Source organism: Pipistrellus hanaki (genome assembly GCF_964339955.1).
Source record: "Pipistrellus hanaki genome assembly, chromosome: 4".
Classification (NCBI taxonomy): domain Eukaryota; kingdom Metazoa; phylum Chordata; class Mammalia; order Chiroptera; family Vespertilionidae; genus Pipistrellus; species Pipistrellus hanaki.
Genome location: NC_140506.1, coordinates 84,714,502 through 84,740,061, shown reverse-complemented (window position 1 = coordinate 84,740,061; position 25,560 = coordinate 84,714,502). Strand labels below are relative to the sequence as shown.

The window sequence follows — 25,560 nt, the reverse complement described above, 5'->3', positions numbered from 1 at the left end:
TATAAAGATGGAGAGTATTTTGTAACCCTGATTATTCCTCCATAAGTGTACCTATTATTATAAATATCTGTAAGGATAACATGATAATGGTAGCTGTTGAAAGATTTCCACTTAGAAAATGGAAAACTGTTTCTTCCCCTCAAAGGGAGTTCTCAGATTCTCAGAACTGCTTTCTCCCTAACCCCCATCCATATTTTTGGCATTTATCTCTTTAAATGGTTGCAATAGGGTGTTGCTGAGTCATCTGAGGACACAATGACCTATGTCACGAAAAACTGTTAGCCAGAACACCATCGGGAGGACAATTAGACATCTCTGAGTCAGGAGTGAGGCAGCCAGTGGTCTGAGCCTTGCTCCACCTTGGAGCCAAGCTGGGCCAGTAGACACTCTCAGATGTCTTCAGTTTCATCTGCAACATGGCAAGTGCTCAGCTGAACAAATCCAGCGTTCCCTGCCGGTGCCCAGGCTGACCACCACCTGACTGACCACCTACTGCACATCTTTCTTCTCTCCCTTCCCCACCCCTTCCTTTCTTCGTGTCTTCATCTCTCCTCTTCTTTTTCCCCTATCCCTCTTTATTGGCTTTATACTATTCTTTTCCTCTTCATCATTTCCCCATCCTTTCATTTCCTTTCTTCCCTTTTATTTCTTCCCCTCATGTATCTGTGTCATTCTTGCCCTCCCCACCCTCCTTGCCCTCCATTCTTCCTTTTGGCACCTTAATCTTTAGGAGAACTGGACAACCAACAATTTTAAGTCTTCTCTGCCCTTCTTGTCTTTCCCCAGACAGTCTAAGACCAGGAGTTCTCACGCTTTTTCTAGCAAGGGACAGATAGTAAATATCTCGGGCTTTGCAGGTCATAGAGTTTTTGTTGCAACAGCTCAACTCTGCCATTGCAAGTAGCCACAAACAATACCTGAATGAATGGATGTGGCTGTGTTCCAATAAAACTTTTTTTCCCCAAAAATGGGCAGTGGCTGGATTTGAGCCATGGCCATAGTTTGGGCCATAGTATGCCACTTCCTATGGAGAATATTCTTTCTCTTGTCTACCAACTTGACCTCAAACCACAAACTCAGTAATAATGTATGACCCACTCCAGTGCTAAAACCCAAGAAATATGTCATCTTGCTGGTTATAGCCATCCCAGAGGATTTATATTAAAAAGTATAAGTAAAAGAGGAATATTTGAGTACTACTGCACACAAATCAGACCATGGAGGAATCTGCCTCTGACTTACAATGAATACAGGCTCAGATGATTGGGAAAACTGTCTGATTGGACAGTGACTGCCTCGTGTCTCTATCTAATGTCCTTCCTAAAGAAAACAACATTCTTTACATCAGAAAAGATATTTAATTGAAGAAATAAGCCCTGCAAAAACATATCTGTAATGTCATCAAATCTATTCATTTGTTCATTCAACAAATTTTATTTGAGCACCTACTGTGTGTCAGACTCAGTAGTGAGCCCTGAGGGGAGAAAGAGGCAACAAAAATGGACATGATAGGGTATGCCCTTGAGGACTTATGATATAATGCAATGTACTGCAGCTGGCCAAGGGGAAGGACACTGAATCTGGATTCTGACTGGTCTGTGTTTCAATCACAGCTTTGCCCCTTTCCAGATGAGAAAACCTGCTTTAGGGACGTCAATGAGGGTGACAGCAGATGGCCAAGGGGAAGGACACTGAGGGCAGATCAGCAATGAGTAGGCACCTAATGTGTGTCAAGCACTAGGTTAGTTTGTTCACACACTTCATCCTTAAATGACTCTCATTTAAAGATGAGAAAAAGGGAATTCAGAAATTAATGTGCCCAAAGTCATACAGCTAGGAACTTATCGAACCTTCTAGCTTACCCCTTCACTTGCTTTGTTAAATGCCACAAGAATGCTACAAGTATGGAGCGAAAGGGCATCTAGTTCAGAGCTGTGAGCTCTAAGGAAGTCCTTCTGGAGGCCCTGAAGGATGGGCCAAATGTTAAATCAAGAAGCACGGTTAGGAGAAGAGGGAACAAGGAATTCCACCGAAAAAGGAATTCCATTTCTTAAAGGTGGTGGAATTTCAGACACGATAAAGAATTGAATGGGGAAAATATTTAGGAGTGAGCGGGCCTTCAGCAATTTCTGTACCCACACCACCAGGCCGTTCCTAAGCCAGCCCTAAGAAGATGGGCTGCTCACAAATGTGTCCATCCGGAGAGCAGAGGGACTGGCGCTCATCACCATCCCAGCTGCAGGGCATCCAGCTCTCCCAAGTTCCGGCAGAAGCCCAAAGATATTAAGCTGGGAAGCTGGACAACGGCAGTGCTGAGGCTATTAGTGACCCATCCAGTGGCTCAGAGCAATTTATGAGAATGCTAATTAGGTATACAAAGAGCTCCTGTAATCACACAAACACTGTACTCTGGCTGGCAGCATGGGTCCCAGCCATCAAAAGCCAATCCTGCCCGCTTCAGTGGAAGGGCAGCCAACAAAGACAGGAACTAGGCATGTTGACTGATGGTGACTCGCGGGGAAGCAGGGAGTGGCTTCTTCTCCTTGGGCTCTGCTGCACCCCTCCCCACCCCCAGATCTGAGCATTTGTATCCTGAAGGGTGCTTCCCACAGCTCTGGAGTTGTGCACAGCCTGGCTCCTTACTAATACAAGAGCAGTGTGTGTGGTCCCTTCGGATTTGTTATCAATCTGGATGAGTCTTTAAAATGACTGCTTACAAACTTGCAGTACAAGAGGGATAAGGGGAATCGATAGGTACCCAATGTACCTATCCAACTGAAATCATAGATATGATATATTTCAACTATTTCATATAGATCTTATGTGTCCCAATAAGCTATAGCTGCAGTCACTAGCTAGGTTTAAACTGGAAGAGTCCCCACAAAATGGGTTGCTAGTCACCTGTTTAACACAATATTAATACAAGAGATGCATATGTCATATCTTTCACATTTTTACATTTGATATCAATCACATATACCTAAATATGATATAAGTACAATGGGATATACCACATAAATAATTTATACAAATATACAGTGATTAGTGGCAATTAGGAAAATGCAAATCAAAACTGCAATGAGCTATCATCTCACACCGATGAGAGTGGCCATTATCAATAATAAGATAAGCAATAACAAGTGATGACGAGATTGTGGGAGAAAAGGAACCCTCATCCACTGGTGGTGGGAATATAGACTGGTATAACCACTATGGAGAACAGTCTGGCAATTCCTCCAAAAATTGAGAATAGAGCTACCATAGGACCCAACAATTCCTCCCCTGAGTATATACCTGAAAATCTCAAAATCATGTATTCGCAAAGTTATACGCACTCCTATGTCCACTGCAGCATTATTCATGGTGTATAAGACCTGGAAACAACCATAGTGTCCTGCAATAAAGGACTCGATAAAGATGTAGTATATAGACACAATGGAATACTACTAGGCCATAGAAAGGATGAAATAGTACCATTTACAACAACATGGATAGACCTATGCTAAGTGAAATAAGTCAGTCAGAAAAAGTTAAGAACCATATGATTTCACTCATATGTGAGATATTAAACTGAAACTCATGGACATAAACAGCAGTGTGGTGGTTGCCAGAGGGAAGGGGTGGTTGCCAGAGGGTGGGTCCTAATATAAGGTGAGAGGAGAAAATTTGACTTTGGGTGGTGTGCACACGGTGCAATGTAAAGATCTTGTAACATAGAACCCCACCCTGAAACCCATATGGTCATGTTAATCAATATCACCCCAATCAATTTAATTTAAAAAAAAACCTTTAAAATATAGGGTGAATACATATATTTAATTTTATTTGTTCAATAAATTTAGACTAGTAATGTCTCAGACACAACTAGTCATGCATTTCTGAGTTTAAATAGAAACCAACACCATGAAAATGGAGCAAAGTGCAAAATGGAAGGTTAAGTGTTTGTCAGTGCTAAAGCACATTCTTAAAACTAAAGTGACCTGACTATTCATGACCACGATTTCTCCCAGCAGCATGGTTTAATGGAAAGATGATCAGAACTGGAGTCACATGAACTTGGTGCAATTTTTAACTTTATGACCATCTAGACGAGCAGCATCAGCACCACCTGGGAGCTTGTTAGAAATAAAGAATCCCAGGCTTCCCCTCCCCAGACCCACTGAAATAATAATTCCCAGGTGGTTTCCATTCACACTCTAGTTTTAGAAGCTCTGCTGCAGCTCACTTAACCTAACTGAGCCTCATTTTCCTAGTCTGTGAAACGGAGATACTAAGATCAACTCTAGAATGTTGTATGAAGAGTTACTAAAACCATCTGTGATGTACTTAGCACAGAGCTGGGCCATTGAGTGCTCAAAACAATCATTTTCTTCCTTTTTCTCAGCGTTACTTGCTTCTGAACAATATTATTACACAGTCTGTTCTCCTCAATATCTTTTTGCTGGCTCTGTACATCAATAGAGCTTTAACCCCTCTTATCTTCCTTCTTTCTGTCTCTTCAAATCCCAGAACCACATAAAAAATTTACAAAATCCATGAGATTGGTGGGACCGATGAGATCACCTGTTCAACACCCCTTCACCCTCCAAAGCAGGAATGCCATTTTTAGGTTCCAGATTTATTCATTATTTATGTTCTCATTCAAGTGTTACCTTTTAGGTGCCAGAGAGATACCATGTACTCAGCAGATAATTGCTCAGTGTTGAATGAGTTAAGGAATGAATTTCTATGAGCTTTGGCCAATTCTATTCTTTATCTAAATCTCAGTATACTTATTTTTTTGTGTGTGAGCTTTTTAGTCTTTTCATTCTTCCACTTTAAAAAAAGCACACTAGTTTATCTCATATCTCACCTTGACTACTTTCTAATCTACACAAGACACTAAGAATACATATATATATATATATATATATATATATATATATATATATATATAACTTTATATACATGCATTATTGTAAATATGTTCATATTTTGAGATTAGACATTTTAAGTTTATATATTACCCACCAACTAGACTATAAATTCCTGGGAGGAAAGAAAAAAAAGATTGTGATATTTCCTTCTTGAAACATTTGTGCTTAGAAAGGTATATTTCCTTTTGTTTTTAGATCCTCATTCATCCGAGGATATGTCCATTAATTTTAAAGAGCAGAAGGGAAAGAGAGAGAAATACCAGTGTGAGAGAAACATCGATTGTGGTGATGTTTCTCTCATATATGCCCCAAAGGGGGTCTGAACCCAAAACCTAGGTATGTGCCCTGACCAGGAATTGAACCCATGACCCTTCGGTGCACAGAACAATCCTCCAACCAACTAAGCCACACCTGCCAGGTGGAAGGTATATTTCTCAGTAAGTGACAGATAGTCATGATCAAAGCTGAAAAGAACCTATGAGTGTTATTACTAAACTACTGAGAGCAAAGATCCCCACGGTGCATTCCACTATTTCAGAGAGGAAACAAAGATCATACAAGAAAAAGAAAGGAAAGATCTTGTTGGGATCCTGTGTATCTCTTATGGCAGACCAGTGGCCTTTTCCCTAGGGAAATGCTTGGTGGGCTTCATGTAAGAAGTTCCCCCAATAACCTAACACTCCTTCAAATGTTATGTTTATGCAGCTCGTTAAGAAAAAAATTTAAATATATTTCATTGATTTTTTTTTTTACAGAGAGGAAGGGAGAGGGAGAGTTAGAAACATTGATGAAAGAGAAACATCCATCAGCTGCCGCCTGCACACCCCCTACTGGGGATGTGCCCGCAACCAAGGCACATACCCTTATCCAGAATCGAACCTGGGACCCTTGAGTTCGCAGACTGATGCTCTATCCTCTGAGCCAAACTGGTTAGGGCAAGAACATTTTTAAAAATACTTTTGAAATTCATTACACTCGTAATTGTCTGCCAAAGCTACTCTACAACAAGAAATAAACACTCTATTCTAGAGGCTGAATAATAATTAGGCACTGCTCTTTACAGGTCTAACTTTAGAGCATAATTAATCCTGTTGAAGCTACATAAGATAAGTGAAATATTTATGCAGCTGTGTTAATTTATGTATTTACTCCTAGAGAGACATTCAGAATTTGGACACGGCTTTCCGGGAAGATTATGTTAAGACGCCCCCTGGAGCAACGTCATTTCTCTTCAATGTCTTTGCCTCCAGATGGTCTCTGAAGATGAAGCTGAGAAGACACATTTCCCAACCCCGACAGTCTGACCAGGAAAGCAATGAGCCAGAACTTATTTATAAGAATCTAGATAGTGCTGGTACTGGGAACATGCCTCTGGCCTATCTGAATGCCTTTATTTTTTATTTTCCAAAAAGAGGACATTTTTTGTTGTTTTCAAGATACCAGCTGGACCATGTTTTCACCAATACAACACTCAATAAGGTGTGTTGAATATTGGAATTGTGGATGAACAGTGATGATGAGAAGGAGGAAGTGGAGAAGGAGGATGGTGATGATGGTAATGATGGTGTTAATGGTGGTAATGATGACAGTGATGATAATGGTGTTAGGGATGCTGATTATGGTGATGATGTTAATGATGATGGTCATAATGGTGTTGGGGATGCTGATTATGGTGGTGACCGTAATGCTGATGTTGATGGTGACAATGATGACAGTGGTGGTGTTGGTGATGATGATGGTGATGGTGATAATAATGTTGGTGATGATGATGATGGTGACAGTTACCATTTATTGAACCATTTCTATATTCAGGTGCTGTGCTAGCTAAGCTCTTTACTTGCATTGTCTCATTTCATCCTCACATCAACCTTATCAGGTAAATACGCCTGTACTCATTCACAGATAAAGCTAAGAAAATCACCTCTTTCGCAGAAGTATTTACTAGTATAAATGGGACAAAAGATTTAGTTCAGATATGCACTAAATAACTCCTTCCTAAAGGGTCTACAAATCTTAAGTGTCTTAATTAGCCAATTTTGAAAGACAACTTATAGAATGAAATGTATTAGGAGTCTTACATAATTGACTCCCTTCTGCATTAAGGCCCTTTGAGTAGAAACTTTTCCCCTTACTAGGTAGGGGGCTCAGAAGTCCTCTGAGCTACAGTTTTTCCTCTGTGAAATGGGTATAAGCAATATTTCACTTCATAAGGTTGTTACCAATATTAAATTAAAGAACATTTGTAATGTATCCAGTATAATAATTGACATATCTTATTCCCTAAATATGTTGCTGTTTTATAGCAGATTCTGCATGAGTGACAGCAATGATGGGTAGGAGCAGAGCTAGAGCTTATTATTTGACAGCTATCCTCCATATTTAAAAGTTTCCTGTCAAATGAAACACATCCCAACACTAATCATTCATCCATGTGCGTACTTATTCATAAAATCCTTCATTGGCCAGTTATCTGTCATGTTCAGAATTTTGTGGCGCTTACTGTTATAAATAATACTTCTTGTTTGCTGAGCAGTTCACTCCGTGTAGGGTTGCTTAGGCAACCACGGTGGTAAAAGGAACCATCAGAAATAATCTTTCATCCCTGTTTGTGTCTATATACCTTGTCATATAACATCAAACTCCTCTCATAAAAGGTAGAGCATATCTCCAATCCTTTGACCTTGGGCTTGGCCACCTGTCTAGACAGAAATTTGTTAGTAGATATGAATGTGACAAAGCAGCCAGTTGAAATGTGCATGTGCCCTGTAGGTGTTCCTTTTTGTGCCTCTGACACAGCCAACACAAGAGCTTCTCCTAGGTGGCTGCTGACCTTTCAGCCTGAGGCCCAGAATAGACACACGTGGAACACAAACCACACAGTTGACCAAGGGCTTGCAGAGGGAGTGGAGTCACCGGAGCCATCATAGCCAGAGGCGAGGTCCTCCATTCCACCTGCACTCCCATGAGCAAAATGAATGTGAGTGCCTCTAAGATTTCACAGCCGAAGCTGGCCCACACAGCCACGAAGCTATAACACAGCGGAGAACAGGGCTCATGATCTAAGGAAGGTGCAAATGCTATTCCACAGGGAATTAAGAGAATAAGATGTCTATTTAGCAGTTAAATATAAAACATATTTAGATTTCTTGAGGGCACTGTGAGAATCAGGGTTCAATTCTGACAGAAGAAAGAAGCTGCAAGAGATCGTGGACTTGGTTCGAATGCACACCAACCCTATGCACTAACCTCTGCCCATTTCAATGTACTGGCCACAGAAATCACCAGATTTTCCTCTCCCCATTCTAGGCAGGCATAGCATATTCTGTAACCACTCTGACTGTAGCCTCCCCTCGTTCTTGACTACAGCTTCTGCCCTGCATCCTGTGTGTCTGTACCCTACTCATACTCACTCATGATTTCCCTGTTAACCTGCCATTTCTGCTGGCTTTGTCTTTCCTATCTCAGTGCTAGCAGTTCAGAGAGGAACCAGCCTGCCATCCGAGCCATGGCAGAATTGTAAAAAACGATGTCATGGCAAAGGCTATGGTGAGATCACCAACTAGGAAAGAGAGGACAGATAGAAGGAAATTCTGCTAGAAAGAATTGACCCAATTAGCTTCCATGAATGCCATAATACCCATAAGGATGGAAACTGTTATTGTTTTGCATGATAGAGAGTCAAGAAATGAACTGTAGTGAAAGCCCACAAGATTTCTGCTCACGATTCCTTTTCTAGAAATTGCTTCTCTTTCATTCCTTCCTCGGATAATAGCAGGAACTGTTGTGTTGGTACAACATAACCCTACCTTTTTTCAGTCCTGATGGGTCCTTGGCCCCAAATGCTCCAGGAATCCTTCCTCTGGATTTTGGAATTTAGAATTGAGAGACACGAGACTGCGACGTGTTGTGAGCTGGTTATGTAATGTCACTGCTCCAGGGCAGAGTTTCTCAGCTCCAGTCCTACTAACATCTGGGCTCAGATAATTCTGTGTTTTGAGATGTGGGGGTGGGGATGTCTTGAGCATGGTAAGATGTTTGCCAGCATCCCTCATCCCTAACCTCTACCCTCTATATGTCAGTAGTAAGCAGACTCCAGAGTCATGACAATAAAAAATGTCTCCAGACATAGTCAAGTGCTCCCTCTTGAAAACCACTGCCAGTGAGAGAGAGAGAGAGAGAGAGAGAGAGAGAGAGAGAGAGAGAGAGAGAGAGAGAGAGAAAGAAACTGAATTCGTGCTGTTGAGGCCCAAGGACTGCCCCAGTTGCTGTTCTTCCTCTAAATCCATTTGCTCAACTCTCTTCTAAATTCACTGAGAGGGATACTGTTGCATCCCCAAAATCAATTCCTTTAAAAAAACATGGCTATCTATAATTTGGTTTCTATTATAAGCAACCCAAAGAACGGTGGTATCAATGTGATAAGCATTCAATAAATACTTTTAGTGTGCAAAGTCATCACACAAACATCCATTGGAAAGCCAGTGGGGGGAGGGGGGTGGACCAAAGTGCAAGGGACTCAAGTCCTCCAAAGTAGGGGGTCACCCAAGGTCTTACCATCACCCACAAACTGGAGCAGGGCCAGGTCTATCTGTCTCTTCCAAGGTGAGCCTTTCTGGAGGGCAATTCCATACCCAGTGGTAGCAAAGATGTACCCACTCCCGATGGTCACCAGCTTGCAGCCTTCGTCCCGCCCAGCCTTGTAATTCAAGACCGCCGCATCGTAGATGAAAGCGTCCAGTTTCCTGCAATGACAAGAAACCAGGGAGTCATGGGAATGGTGGGGTACCATCTCAGTGCCCAGCTCCTGGCCCAATCCAGCATCGCACACTTTCTTTCTCATGGGAAACAATGGCTCAGGGCTGCTCCATCCTCTCATCATAAAAGGATCTATTTTTAATGAAGAGCCAGAACTTTTTTCTCCAAGTTTCAAGAGGCAACTAAATAAAGGCGTGAAGAATCCTTATGCCCAAGTGAGTAAACAGTTGAGTTTGCTGGTTTAAGTGTTGCCCTTAGTACTCCCAACAGTGGAGGATCGCAGCCTATTTAGAAAGGCTGCATCAGAACAAACTATTAAGAGGCAGGACGATTCGGGGTAGCAGACAGGCAGGCAAGGGAGTCAATAAGAATAAGGTCTCTTCCTCCCAAAAGAAACATACTTACTGTGTATTTATATTACAAAAACATGATAAAATAATTTTTAGGAACACAAATAATGTAGAAAATACTAAAAATACAAGTACAATTAAAATTGCCCATAATTCCATAACTCAAAGGCAATCATATTGGTGAACAACCTTCCAAATTAAAAAAAAATGATTTGAAAGAGAGAAAGAGAGGAAGAAAGGGAGGGAAAGAGAAGCACTGATTTGTTGTGGTTCTACTTATTTATGCATTTATTGGTTGATTCTTGTATGTGCCCTGAACGGGGATCGAACCCAATTCTTGGTGGATTGGGACAATGCTCTAACCAACTGAGGTACCTGGCCCAGGCCCAAACTTCCAAACTTTTTGTGCGTGTGCACACACATGCATAGAGTCACACACATACACACTCTTTTAAAACAGGGCTGGTAACTTTTCTGAAAAGATAAGCTAATAACTAGTTTAGGCTTTGTGTGCCATCCGGTTTCTGTCACAACTATTCAACTCTGCTGTTGTAACATGTTATGGGCCTAATTGGGTTCCCCTCCCCCCACATTCATATGTTGATGTCCTAACCCCCAGCACCTCACAATATGCTCTTATTTGGAGGTGGGGTCATTGCAGATGTTATTGTTAAGATGAGGTTGTTAGGCGGGCCCCTCCTCTATTATGGAAGGAGATGTGTGGGCACAGACACACAGAGCGACACCATGGGAAGGGGGGAGTGATGCTGCCACAGGTCCAGAGGCTGGGAGAGAGGCAGAGCAGCTCCTTCCCCAATGCCCTCAGAGAGAGCATGGCCCTGTCAGCACCTTGACCTCTGACTTCCAGGCTCCAGGACTAGGAAATAAATAACCTTGTTGTTTAACCATCACAGTTTGTGGTACACGTTATGGCAGCACTAGGAACTAACACACAGCATGGAAGAAAGCAGCTGTAGATAATATATAAACGAATGGACTCAGCTCTGTTCCAGTAAAAGGCTACTTTCAACAAGAGATTGGTCCATGGGCCGTTGTTTGCCAACCCTTGTTTCAACCCAGTCAAATAGAATTTTACCAGGCAAACTCTTTTACAAATTACCTTCTCTTCTCATTTCATACCACACACAGTGAACATGTTTCATGTCAACAAGCATGGCACTTTCCTGGGATACATTTATTTTTATTGAGCTATAATATATCCTCCTATATAATAAAAGAGAAACATGCAAATTGACCATACCTCTGCTATGCCCACCAGCCAATCAGGAGTGAGTATGCAAATTAACACAACCAAGATTACGGTTAATTTGTATATCCAGGCACAGAGTGAAGACTGAAGACAGTGTAGAAGGAAGCCAAACTTCGGAGAAGCAAGCAAGCAGGGCAGGGGATAAGGGAGGGAAGCAGGTAGGGTGGCGGAGAGTGCCACAGAAAGCCCTATTACAGGAATCTTCCTGCAAGGAAGCCTCTAGTATAAAGTAAAGTGCTAGATAAAAATTGAAATATGTACACATATTTAAATCATCGTGCAGATCAAGGTATAGGACATTATCATCATCTCCGAAGTCCTCTATGCCCCTCCCAATCACATCCCCTCCAAAAGGCTGGCAACATATAATCCCCTCCATGACATGGCTGTGCCTAATTCAGTCCCTAGATCTCAATTAGCTGGTGTGCATACTGTTTCCATTTTTTTAAATTATTTAATGAGGCAGGAATGATCACCATTGAACATGGGGATGGATACTCAATTCTAAAGTAGGTAGGAAAATAAAATTGGAGATAACTCCACTTCTTTGGCAACTTCTCAACATTACTGCCTTTCTTTCTTTAACAAGAAAACATAAAACAGTGAAGCAAAGAAAAATAAAAGTGGCAGAGAGAGGATGTAAAATGCTGCCTCCTTTTAGAGACAGCTGCTGAAGGATGCCCTATGGGAATAAAAGTATTTGGAAGGTTTACGGCTGCATTCTTCATTTTAATTTTTATTTCTGTAATGGTTAGAGTTGGAGCAAACCTACAAGGCTTGTCTCACCAACAGAAAAGACCCTGAAGCTTGTATCCAAAGCTGCAGGATTGGAGACGTGGTTTTATACTCAGAGAGCATTAAAAGGGGATCAGAGCATCCAAGCAGAAGAGGACGAAAGCTGGGCTTTGTCAATGGTGATAGTGATTCAGAGCTGAGGAAACAGCCTTTCTGAAGAGCCATCAAGCTGAGACCGGGGAAAAGTGGGCTGGGGAGATTGAAAAGGTCGGTTTGTGTGTCGTGGCTGCAGGGATTGTGTGGGGAGCAGTGGATGAGCAGGTAGAAGAGATCTGGGTTCTAGTCCAGCTTTGGCTGATGGTGCCTTCTCAGGAAAGTCACTCCCTTCTTCTGTGTGGCTGGTGTTCCTGCTGAGATGCTCACCCGGTTCCGGGATTCTATAATTTCACAAGCCAGCAGTCACCTTCTGTCACTTTCATAGGCCATGGAGACTGGATAACACGTGTTTCCTGAAGATGTCAGGCCATGGAAGGCATTTGTTCTCTTGATGAAGTGGGTGCATGCAACACCCATACTTCATGCATCAATGTTTCCATGGAGATGCCGAGAACCTGGGTTTTAAGAAGACTTTCCAAGCCTCAGCCAAATCTTTACTCTCAATTCCTCAAAAAATAAATAGAAGCACACTGTTATGGATGCACAGGGGCATTCAAATGTCAAGGCCATAAGCTGGTATTCATGGGGTGAAAGTTTTCTCCCTCCCATTAGCCCATCACATGCTGATGCATTTCTGAGCTGGGAATCTAAAACTGTACCAGTCAACGAGACATGTTCAACAGCGGTTTAAACCATTAAGCACAGATTTCAGCAAATCAATACTGTATTTCATGACAAATCTTTTTTTCAACTGAAAGAAAATACTTGCATTGTTAAAAAGAAGTTAAAAATCGCTGACATCCTCAAGAGCAGGCTTTGTGGTCAAAGTCTTTGCGCACCGAGTGAACAATATTTGACCTTTGTGGGCCACTGGGAGTAAATGGGAGTCATATAAATAAAGTGTGTGTGCAGTAACTGGCACATAGCAAATGCTCAGAACATGTAAGTGCATCCAATCAAATTCAGATTTTACAAAGGTGCTCACAACTTTGATGCTCTCTATGTGACAAGTCCAGTCTTAAATATTGTATATGCATTATCTCATTTACTCCTTCTCACTATGCACAGCTTTATATTTACTGCCATCCCCACTGTGAGATGAGAAACTGAGTCACGGAGAGGTAAGGTGACTTTTCACCACCGCCCAGCTTAAAGTGTCAGAACAGCTTTTGGATTTACACAGTTTGATACCCAAGGCCACAGAATAATCACTATGACCACATGATCCATAAGACTTGAGAAATTGACTAGGGCAGCTCTGTCTATTGCTTATGAAATCCCCTCTGAAAAGATAAGCTAATAACTAGTTTAGGCTTTGTGTGCCATAGGGTCTCTGGGGGTTACAGCCAGACATCAAGCCCAATGATATGAAAAGGAAGCAAGGCTGAGACCGGAATAGAGTTTGAAAAGATTAGGTGGGTAGGTGGGCTTCATGGGTCTCTTTCCCAACACACACGTAGTTGTGGACGGTCTGGAGTTACCCCACAGAAGACATGTCTGGTCCATTTGTTTGTGAGACGTTTAGGCGTGGATGGTCATGGCGTCGTGTTGAAGGTAAAGGTAAGAAAGAGGAAAAGGCTGCCTGGAACAGAAGCCAAATTTATATCAAAAGCACCTGAGGTTGGAGCTGAGTTGCTGAGGCGGCGGAACATTAGGCTGCCACATGGCAACCGGCAGCTCTGGGAGCATCACAGAGATGAAAGGTTGGCATGGGGGAAAGAGGCCTCAGAACTCAGAGCAGTCAGCAGGGGGCTTGCAGTCTCACAAGTGAGGAGCCCAGTGTGCTTCTCTATTCTGAGTTTTCTCCTCCTGCTCTTCAAGAGGAAATCGCCTCTGTCCCCAGCTTCCCAGCTCTTGCTGAGGTCACATGGCTGCTACCACCTAAGTCAGGGGTTCCCAACCTGTGGGTCGCGACCCCTTTGAGGGTCAATGACCCTTTCACGGGGGTCACCTAACACCATCGGAAAACACATTACGATTCATTAACAGTAGCAAAATTACAGTTATGAAGTAGCAACAGAAATAATTTTATGGTTGGGGGCCACCACAACATGAGGAACTGTATTGAAGGGTCCGGGCATTAGGAAGCTTTGAGAACCACTGGCCTAAGTGCTTCTCCCACTGGGCCGAGGAGGCCCAAAGGTCAGGACAGAGCCCCTATTCAGCCAACTCTACTCCCTACAGAGGGCTGATCATTTCTTCAAACATTGGCGACAAATGAAATGACACTTGGGCTCCCCAGCACGGGGGCTGAAACAGAACCGAATGAGTGCCATGCCAGTGTTGTGACATGCCCACCTCCCTGCCTGCATGATGGAGGCTGTGTGGGTGCCGTCACCCTCTCCTGTCACCAGCAGTCCTCAAGGAAAGCAAATGATTAAAAATGACAGCGATTCAGAATGAGGGGGGGGAATAAGACCTCCCTTCTGCAACTTTGCAAAGAAGCAAAGTAAGGACAACTGTCCCATGTGCCCCATGCTCCTTTAACCCAGCAGCTTCCTGCCAGGTTTTTTGACAGCTTTGGCGATGCTACGGCTTGCTGGAGTGTGCAGACAGGATCCTGTTACCTCAGTCAGCCTTTCTTGTACCTGCACGACAGCCTGAAAGTTCACTCCAGACCTAAGACTGTTTGTGGGCAAATCTGATTCCCCCAACACAAAGGAAGACCATGGCCCTTTTGAGAATGGGAGCTTGTTATTGTCAAGTGGCTTGACATTTCCTAATCAAAAGTTTCCGGTTTTAGCTCTTCATCTCCTCATGCATGTTTTCAGATGCTCTCTGGGAGGTGGGGGGAGAATCTCAGCATATTTAAAGGCTAATTATATAGCTAAAGTCAATTATTCATTCATTAACATTCAAGAAGCCTTGAACAAGACATTGACTCGTTCTGATGAATTAATGAAACTTCCGTGTGTGTGTGTGTGTGTGTGTGTGTGTGTGTGTGTGTGTGTGTTGGAGGTCTCAAGTGTTACTGAAAGTTAAACATCTCTTTGATGATAACTAAATGCATTTTTAGGTCATATCAAAGCCTTGTTAGGAAGGGACACACATCACCCGCCCATCTAGGCGAGTCAGCATGTCTGAGCAACTGTGGAACATGGATGGGGTTCAGCTCCACCTCTGCCAGCTGTATGGGACTTCTTGGGCTTCTTATCTGCAAGATAGGGGGTAACAGTTCTCCCCGAGGGCTGGCTGTTGGAGGGATGAAACAGAAATGAAGGTGTTCTGGACATTGCAGATCTTAATGCACAACCAGGAGCTTGTTGTGGCAGTAATGCTGTCACTGGGCAGGAAGCAATGGTGATGCAGACCATCTTCAAGCACCCAGACATGGGGCTAATTCATGGGTGAAGGGTATTCGTGGGTCCAAGAATTGGTACCACTGAGGCATGACTACCTTCCTAAGCACCTGCTTAGGCAAGAGCCATTCAACATGCACAGAAATTACAGCTGCTATCAGCACAGGATAGTCTAAAACTGGCTTTAGGGAAGTGATTTAGAATCAATCACATTTGACTCTAAGTTTGTGAACACAAAGTTTAATGCATTTTCAATAAAGAAACATTTTTCAGAGCAAACTCCATTAAGCTAATTTAATTCCCAGATTGATGTCTTGCATAGCATAGTTAAATTGTTTCCATTTTTTGGGGAAACTATTTTTACTGTGATCAATTCTTTGGTGCTTAAATTTTATAAAGGCTTTGACTCATTGATCAGCATTCGAACCATAACAAATTTTACTGATTTATAACTTCTGCTCTTTTGACATTTCTTTTGTGATTATGGTTTCCACAAGTCCAATGCATCTGGGTCAAATTGTGCAGAGATCCAAAACTGGCCAAGAAGATTGGAGTCATCTATGGATTCTTAGTCAATTACAAATTTCACCCTGTGTGCTTTCAGCTATTGAATTTAATTTGTGTTAATTATTTCTGCCAGTAATAGTCACTGTGGATTGGATTTTTAAAAGACTGATAGCTAATATTTACTTTTTAACTGAGACAATTCTGAGCAATTTTGTAAACAGAAACAGAGAGGCAGAGATAGAGGGAGGAAGCAAGGAAGGGAGAGAGAGGGAGGGAATAATACAGATGGAGGCAAGTACCGGTAAAACAAAGACATGGAGCGAGAAAGAGAGATCGAAGGGAAAGAACAAGAAAAAAAGTGAGGAAAATAGAGAGTAAGAGTCAGGGAAAGAATAGGAAGGAGATGGACTTATAGGGATAGAATAAGAGACAAAGAGGGAGGGAGAGACCGGTGGAGACATACAGGATAGAGGAGAGAAGGAGGGAGGGAGAGAGAGGGAAAAAGAGAGAGAGAGAGGGCAAACACACACTTCACCTATTGACTAAGAACCTCAGAAACAAGAAAGAGTTCAAATGATGCAGCAAACTCTTGCTTTGTTTCTGTTAGATTTCACATTAGACCCAAACTAACCATGTCCAAGGAGTTGATAGATCTTGTAATGCAGTCTTTTAATTTTTCAGATGAGGAAGCCTAGGCCCAGAGATCCCTGCCCAAGGTGTGCCACAGTCAGTGATTCCATATCCGTGTACTACTTGCTAAAGGGCATCCCAAATCCAGGGCAACTTGGATTTGGGATTTGGGATGCCCTTTAGCAAGTAGTACACTCTGGCATGCAGTCAGAGGAACAACACACAGGAAGGTGGGCATGTCTGTGTACTTCTCTAAGCCTTGAATTCCCCATCTGACCAGAAGGAAAGCAATCTCTCCCATGTGGGTGTACACCGGTTGGAGGGATTTGCTATGAATCTGCCACACGTTTGCCATGAATATGATTGGTGAATTATAAAGCACTATACAAATGCTGTTTTTTGCTCACGCTACAACTCATGTTCTGACACAGAAAAAGTATTGATTCCTCCTGGAATGTAAATCTTTAATAGAATTCTTTAGAATATACTCCTCAAGGGTTGGGATCAGAGCTGACTATTTACTGAAAATTCTATGGTGCGCCAGTGTACAATAAAGAATGCTAAACCTGTTTTCTTTGTTCAGACTTTTCTTAAATGTTTGCCATGGGCCAGATAGAGTGTTCTTTGCCTGCATATTGCATTGGACTCCTACGTCGAGGAACCAAAATTAGCACCATTTTATAAAAGGGAAAATGGGGTGTAAGAGGTTCATTTGCCCAAGATCCCAAAGCTGGACAATAGAAGGGAGGGAATTCGAATTTTGAGCATTATACTGTTAGTGGTAAGTGATGCCGAAGAGCTTGTCATACACTAGGACTATAAGACAGGGAGTCTCAAGGACCAGAAAACATGAAAATGAAAAAAGATAATGAAAAAAGAATCAATATTTGATAAAAACCTTATTATGTGTCAGACATAGTGCTGGGTACTTTCCCTAAGTCCATTCATTAAATTGTCAAAGGAAGGCAGGCTCAGGGAGGTTACTGCTGTGCCAAAGGTCACACAGCTGGTAATTATCAGAGCCAATGTAGGAAGCTAGGTATTTCTCACTCCAAAGTCCATGTTTTGCATGAGGAGGCCACCCAGAAAACAAGTCAATCAGTCAATCAATTGGCAGAACAAGACCACAATTTTCAAGACAGTTTGAATACCTTGACCCAGAAATTCTACTTCTTGTGATTATTCCTAGAGAACTAAGTGTGAAAGAGTACAAAGGACTCATCGAGATTTTTAACACAGACACTTGACTAATATCCCCCAGAGGGAATTGGTTAAATGAACGGTGGTGCATGCATTATAATGCATTGTTTCCAGCAGTCAGAGAGAATGAAGGCAAAGACACCTACAGATAAGGACAGCTTTCAGAACATATGATTAATTGGAAACCAAACTGCGACATATTGCAAGTTTGGTAGCATCCCACAGAATGAAGTTTTATAATTATGCACAGACATATGAATATATGCCAATATGTAACAAAGGTCTAGGAGAAATGACATGAAAGCAGAGAGCAGTGCTTACCTGGTGGTGGGGGTGGTTTGGGATTGGACATGGTCAGGTGACGCTTATATTTGTATTTTTTAATTTTTATAGAGAGAATATATTTTTAATGGGAAGCAATACAGCACAGTGGTTAATGGCACAGGTGCTAGGGCCAGTCCAAATCCCAGCTCTGAAGCTAACCAGAACTTGCCTGGATAAGTGACTTACCCCCTTTGCATAACAGATTATATATATATATATATATATATATATATATATATATATATATATATATATATATACACACACACACACACACACACACACACACACACACACACACATATACACACACTAGTGACCTGGTGCACAAAATTTGTGCAATGGTAGGGTCAATAGCAACTGGCCAAGTATTCCCAGCCAGGTATTCCCTCTCTTCCCCTGGCCCTGCCCCCTGGTCAAATTCCAAGAAGAACTCCTGGTCAAGGGACAATTTGCATACTACACTTTTATTACAAGTGTATATATTTGTAATATATACAGAGAGGGACAAACATTAATGATGAGAGAATCATTGATTGGCTGCCTCCTGTATGCCCCCTACTGGGGATCAAGCCCTCAACCCGGGCATGTGCCCTTGACCAGAATCAAACCCTAGGCTCTTTAGTCTGCAGGCTGACGCTCTATCCACTGAGCCAAACCAGCTAGGGCTGCATGACAGTTTTTATTAGATTTCACATTAGACTCTAATAATCATGTCCAAGGAATTGATAGATCATGTAATTTTTCAGATGAGTAAACTGAGGCCCAGAGATGTACCTAATGGAGACATTGGACCTACCAACCTCAGAGGGGATCCATGCACAAGAGCCCTATTGCACATGTGTGCACTGAGCAGCCAGTGTGTATGGCGTCACTCCCAGCAGCACCTGTTCCATGGAGCCTAAGCACTGAGGCCTCGCCCCACCAGACACCAGAGGAGAGCCTTCTCTGCCTGTGCTGAGGTCGGACACCTGTCAGAGATGGTGCTGGGAAAACCACACCATAACCCAGGTGACTGTTGAGGTTGAAGGGTCCCCTGAAAAATTCACGTCTGACTGAAAGCTCAGAATGTGACTTTATTAAGAAATTGGGTCTTTGCAGATGTAATTAGTTTAAGGATATTGAAATGAAATCATTTAGGAGGGTCCTAAATCCAATGACTTAGAAGAAGAATCATTTACAAGAAGAGACACCCAGAAGAGAAAGCCATATAGAGATAAATGCCAAGGCCAGTGTGATGTGGCCACAAGCCAAGGGGTGTTGGGAGCCCCCAGAAGCTGGACCAGGCAAGGAAGGCTCCTCCCCTAGAGCCTTCGGAGGGAGCATGGCCCTGCGACATGTGGAGTGTGGGCTTCTTGTGTCCAGAATACATTTCTATTGCTTTAAATCCCCAAGTTTGTGGGAACTTGTTATGGCAGCTCAGGAAATCTCTGCATGGGTATAACCTGAAGGGGCAGGACCTGAGTTTCTATCACTCCTCCACATGCATTTCTCTCAATAGAAGGAGATTGGAGTTGCCAGGGCAGGTGCAGCTGTTCAGAGTTGGCCCTGGGCACTTACTGGGCGCTGTAAACCAGTTCTCCCAACCTGTGCTATGGCCTTCACAGTCTGAGCTAGCCCAGCCCCAGGAAAACCCACTTCTCCGCCTGCTGCTAAATCAAGAGCCGAAGCTGGTTTGGCTCAGTGGTAGAGCCTAGGTCTGTGGACTGAAAGGTCCCAGGTTAGATTCTGGTCAAGGGCATGTATCTTGGTTGCTGGCACATCCCCAGTAGGGGGTGTACAAGAGGCAGCTGGTCGATGTTTGTCTCTCATCGACGTTTCTAGCTCTCTATCTCTCTCCCTTCCTCTCTGTAAAAAAATCAATAAAATATATTAAAGAAAACATAAACACCAAAAAACATGGCAAGAGAACACAGGTGGATGCTGTAACCCCTGGACCATGTATGTGTGTGTGTGTGTGTGTGTGTGTGTGTGTGTGTGTGTATTCCACAATAAAGAAAGGAAGCAGAGCACTGAGATTTTCTGAATCTGAGCTGTGGGTGGGCAAAAGCAGCCACTTCCCTGGTCCTAGTTCCTCCACTTCATAAGGAAAGTGTCTAACCCTCCCCCTCCAGGTTGGCTCTCTTGCCTGCAGGAGCAGAGTTGTCCCACCCTGGGTAGAAAGAAAAGCTGGGTCGGGTTTGAATGCTGGCTCTGCCACTTAACCTTTGGATGAATTGCTTCTGCTCCCTGAGCCTCAGTTTCCTCTTCAGTAAAATGAAGAGAATTCTTTTTTGGCAGAATTGAGTCAGGATGAAATGAGATCACATATCTGAATTCCTCTGAAATGTTCAGCAATAAAAATAAAAAGGGCGGTCCCTAAGGAGAGGGAGTTCCGAGGGAGCTCCAGCTTCTTCCTTCTGCCCAGAGGGCCCTTCCTGACCAGATGGGTCTCAATATCAGGGTCCTTCTTTTGGCTTATTTTCCCCTGCGAGTTCATTTCTTTTCTCCATCTCAATGGAAGGAGAAATATTGCTCACCCTCCCCCACTTCCCCTTTAAAGAAGTTTAAGGCTTTCAAAGCAAACAGAGACGTTTTCAAGTAAGAACAGAATTGGTTCTGGGTATTGTATAATAGCAGGCGATTGGAAACAGGCTAACTGCAATGTTGCAGGAATATGCACATTTCCTATTTTAAGATGTGACTCCAAGCATGGGCTCTGGAGCAGGTGTGACCTCAGACGAGCTATTGAATCTCTCTATGTCCATTTCCTCCATTGTAAATGGGCAGCACGCTAGCCATTGTCTCCTAGGGTTGTTATGAGGTTTAAACAAGATAATGCAGGCCAAACATTCAGAAAAATGCTCTCTATTCATTAGAGATACCTCGCCTCATTCCCAAAACAGCTCAGGTAGCTTATGCAAATTGCAGTAGAGAAAGGTTTCAACCCATGGATAAAGACACTGGAGTTGAGTGAGATCAGAGGTGGAAAGTCCAAAAGCAGATCTTCGGGACATAAGCTCTTCCCAGTTGCTAACAAAGAGGATCATAAAGAAAGCTCTGAATTATGTAGCACCCCAAGCAAAAGTAAGTAGGTTGAGGAATCATGTTGTCCACAAGATAAAAGCATGCCTCATAGTGAAGAAAAACAGTGCTGTTCACAGCATTGAAGTCTGAGAAATGAGGCAGGATGAGGATGACACTCGCAACAAATTGGTCTACAATAACGGTAACAGCAAGCTTGCAATAAAGAACTGCCTCTTGTAGGGCCCTCCAATGTCAGACAAGGTTTGATGAAAAGGCAGAGCAGGAAATGTTAATGAATATTCCTCCAGCTCAATGAAATAGCACCTAGTCATTAGATGTGAAAACTGTCCAGCAAAATGGTTTCACTGAGAAAAGCAAAACATAGACTTGCACGCATACTGATTCAACCTGTGTAAACATGTGGACAAATACCCAAAGGAAATGCAGGAAGAAAGGAAGAATTATGTTCAGCAAAAACAGTTTTCCCCCTGATTATTAGAAGTAACACTTTGGTTGCAGAAAATGTGTTAAAAATAAAAATATATAAAAAGGACCACAATCCTAATCATCTAGCAAGATATCTGATAACATTTTGATGTATTTCATCTTAGCCTCCTCTCACCTCCTCCCTCTTTCCTTCTCTTTCCATCTCCTAGTTTACAGATTTGAGATTCCCCCTTTACTTAATCCCCCCCATTTTTTTTTCTATTTTTAATGCTTCGTGGGTGGCTTTGAAATTCTGTTACTATAATTTTAATAGAATTTAACAAGAAATAATTCTAAGTACAAAAAATAAAAAGATGTCTGTGCTTTCCTGAGCTTTTATTGAGGAAAAGCATTCCTAAGTCTATGATGTGATAGCAATTATTTTTTAGCTTTATTTGCAGTGTGGGGGTGGATCTCAGAAACCAGGTCATTGTCGATCTGATTTTCTCTAGAGATGATGCTATCCCATTTAGGAGAACAGCTCACTGAACCCTGATGCCTATGCCGGCTTTCAAATTCAGCCGCTGAAAATGAACCCTGTGAGTTTGATTCTGCTTGACTGATAAAATACAGCTAATAAAACCTGCTCAAACAGTATCCTTGAAAGAACTTCCTCTGCATAACAACTAACTTCACTGAGGATCCTTCTACCTTCATGGTCTAACTTTGCCTTGGAAATTTCTACATCCCTGCATCAGTTTCTCTTGAGGATGGAAATAAGGATTCTGTGATCTTATCAACTCTCAAGTCATCAATTAATACATACAAACAGAGTGGCCAGATTATTATGATCTCTGAACACAAAATAATCTGGCCACTCAGTGTATATCCTATATAATAAAAGGTTAATATGCAAATTGTCCCCTCGACCAGGAGTTATACTAGCAGGAGTTATACTAGCCAACCACCCATGTCCCCTCCGCTTGACTAGGCGGGCTGGATCCCACCCATGCACAAATTCATGCACCGGGCCTCTAATATATATATATATATGTATATCAGTAGTAGTAGTAGCCAGATTATTATGTGTTCAGATATCGTAATAATCTGGCCACTCAGTGTATGTTGTGTAATATTATGTATATTGTATACAATATTAAGCATGCATGTATCTGATTATATTAAATACATATCCTCAGTTTCCAATTCTCCCCTAAACTCAAATCTCACATATCTAACTGTCAAGGCATTACCAAGTGAGGAGACAAGCCCTACACTTAATCATGCTACAATGTAGTTACTCAGTTAAGCAGCCTGTTTGTTGGGTAATGAGTTAGCCTTGTGGAACCTCAGGTTCTTCATCTCTTAAAGGAGATAATATTGGTACCCAGCTCATAGGAGTGCTGTGAGGATTCAATGAGATTATGCATGTGTAGCACTCAGGGCTTCATGTCACAAATTGTTAGATTCCAATAAATGCCAAGATGATGAGGAAATATGATGTTGTCCCAAAGGCACTTCCAACTTAACATGCTCAACCCTAACACATGTTCTTCTATGCTCCTGCTTCTCCTGAAATGCCCTTTCTCTTTCTTGTTCTGCCCACTCCACTGAGAACATCATGTCTCAGTATTTACCTAACGAACCTCTCAAAGCCCAGGCATTACCTGTACATGAGTCACTAGAAGTACTCATCAAAACATGGATCCCCGGACTGCAGGCTTTCAGAATCTGTGTTCTCAAATAGGGGCTCCAGTCCCACCTTTGCTATGAAGACAATTCTGACACTTAAAGTAGATGTGACCACCCTCTCCTTTTAATGATGCACAGATACATCATTTCATACAATTTGAACCTTGCAAAACAATGCTTATTGATCAAAAGACAACCATGCCTTCTAATTCTCTCAAAGGAATCAACGTAAAAAAAAAAATCCAAAGACGCTTGTCATTGAGCTGGAAATAAAATCAGATAGAAAACTGAGGGGCCGGAGGGCTAAAGATTGCAGCCTCTGAAAGAAATGAGGACTTTTCCAGAAATATTTATACACATAATTGTACATAAAATCAATTAAAATTAAAAAGTCATCCCACTGTGTCTTGAAATATGAGGCTCCTTGGAGTCCTAGGGATGTTGATAGTTTCGTTTAAATCTGGCATGAGTGCTAAACTTGCAGTTTCGCCCACTTGCCAAAACTTCTTGGAGAACACTGGCTCCTGATGACTGAGCATTTGTAAATCTAAATCTGTCGCCACTCATTTCAGCTTCAGTTCCCTCTTCCAGAGCAGATGTTCCTAAATCTGATTAGTGCACAGCAAAATCAACTGAGGAGCTTGTGAGAACATGCAGATTCCCAGGCTCTTCCCTCTTAAATTTAATTCTGTGGGGTTCAGCATCAACATTTTAAAAAATATATTTTTACTAGAGGCCTGGTGCACAAAATTAGTGCCACTGGGTGGGGGGTGTCCCTCAGCCCAGCCTGCACCATCTCCAATCTGGGACCTTTTGGACATCCCTCTCATAATCCAGGACTGCTGGCTCCCAACCCCTCACCTGCCTGCCTGCCTGATTGCCCCTAACTGCTTCTGCCCGCCAGCCTTATCACCCCCTAACCACTCCCCTGCCAGTTTGATTGATGCCTAACTGCTCCCCTGCTGGCCCAATTGCCCACAACTGCAATCTCAATTCTGTAAACTTGGAGATGGAAAGACTGATAAAATACAACTCCCTTGCCAGCCTGGTTTCCCTAACTGCCTTCCCCTGCTGATCTGATCACCCCCAACTGCCCACCCCTGCAGGCCTGGTCCCCCCCAACTGCCCTTTCCTGCAGGCCCGGTAGCCCCTTCCTGCCCCTTCCTGCTGGCCATCTTGTGGTGGCCATCTTGTGGCCACATCAGGGCGGCCATCTTGTGCAATGGTATTACAGACAATTTGCATATTACCTCTTTATTATATAAGATTGATATCAAGAACGGAAGGGAGAGGGAGGGAGAGGGAGAAATATCAATGATGAGAGAGAATCATTGATCAGCTGCCTCCTGCATGCCCCTTACTGGGGATCAATCCCACAACCCAGGCATGTACCCTGACAGGGAATTGAACCATGACCTTCTGCTTCATAGGTCAATGCTTCATCACTGAGCCATGCCAGCTGGGTCAGGATCAACATTTTTACTAGCACTCTCACTGCTTCATATTCAGGCTAGGACTTGAGAAACACTGGTCTAGAAGCCTAGGGTCATGAACAGCTCATCCCCATTTGGTTCAGGAGTGTCTCCCATGTCATAATCGACCTATTCCTTAAAAATCCTACTTCTGTCCATGTTTACACATCAGATCCTATTTTCTCACTGATTTACCTGATAATTTCTGTAACTGGATGCTTTAACTGGAATGCATGTCATTGTTAATTGAAATTTATTATACATTTAAATTAGCAATGAAACTGAACTGCTTAGTTCCAATTTTCTTGCTTCCCATGTTCTTCTTAAGGCAATTTTGGATCCCATTGATAAACATTTGGTTCACTTAATCTTTATGTGCTATCTCAATAAAATGTGATTATTGAGCCCCTTTAGAACCTCTCAAATTTTAGCAAGAATCAAAATCACCCATAGCAGGGGGCGGGGGATACTTGTTAAAATGCAGATTTGCAGCTCCATCACTGGAGAGAAGGTTCTGTGTTGGGCCCAAATGATAACTGTGATGAAGGTAGGGTTAATGCACTGGCCAGGTTTGAAGACACTCAGCTTTCCAGCCTTGATCTAAATCCTTTCCGCAAAATCGACAGCCGTTTATATATATAGTGTGTCTGGGTTTTGAATTAGTAACAGCTTTAAATAAGTGTTCAAGTGTTCAACATAAATAAAAGAATCTTAGAACTATTTTCAGAGGATGAAGCTTCCAATCCTCTCACTATTTAGATGGGGAAACTGAGGCTCAGAGAGGTACCTTTGTTCAAAGCCACAGCTTGCTAACGATAGAGC

At 42.5% G+C, this 25,560-nt stretch overlaps 1 protein-coding gene across 1 annotated transcript in view; it reads right to left on the bottom strand.

Moving 5' to 3' along the window:
* Nucleotides 1–25,560, bottom strand: part of GRIN2A (glutamate ionotropic receptor NMDA type subunit 2A) — a 361,366-nt gene that overhangs the window by 33,117 nt on the left and 302,689 nt on the right. Inside the window, exon 12 of the mRNA XM_084881099.1 lies at nt 9,471–9,658. Coding sequence (XP_084737225.1) covers nt 9,471–9,658 — 188 coding nt within the window. The remainder of the gene's footprint in view (nt 1–9,470; nt 9,659–25,560) is intronic.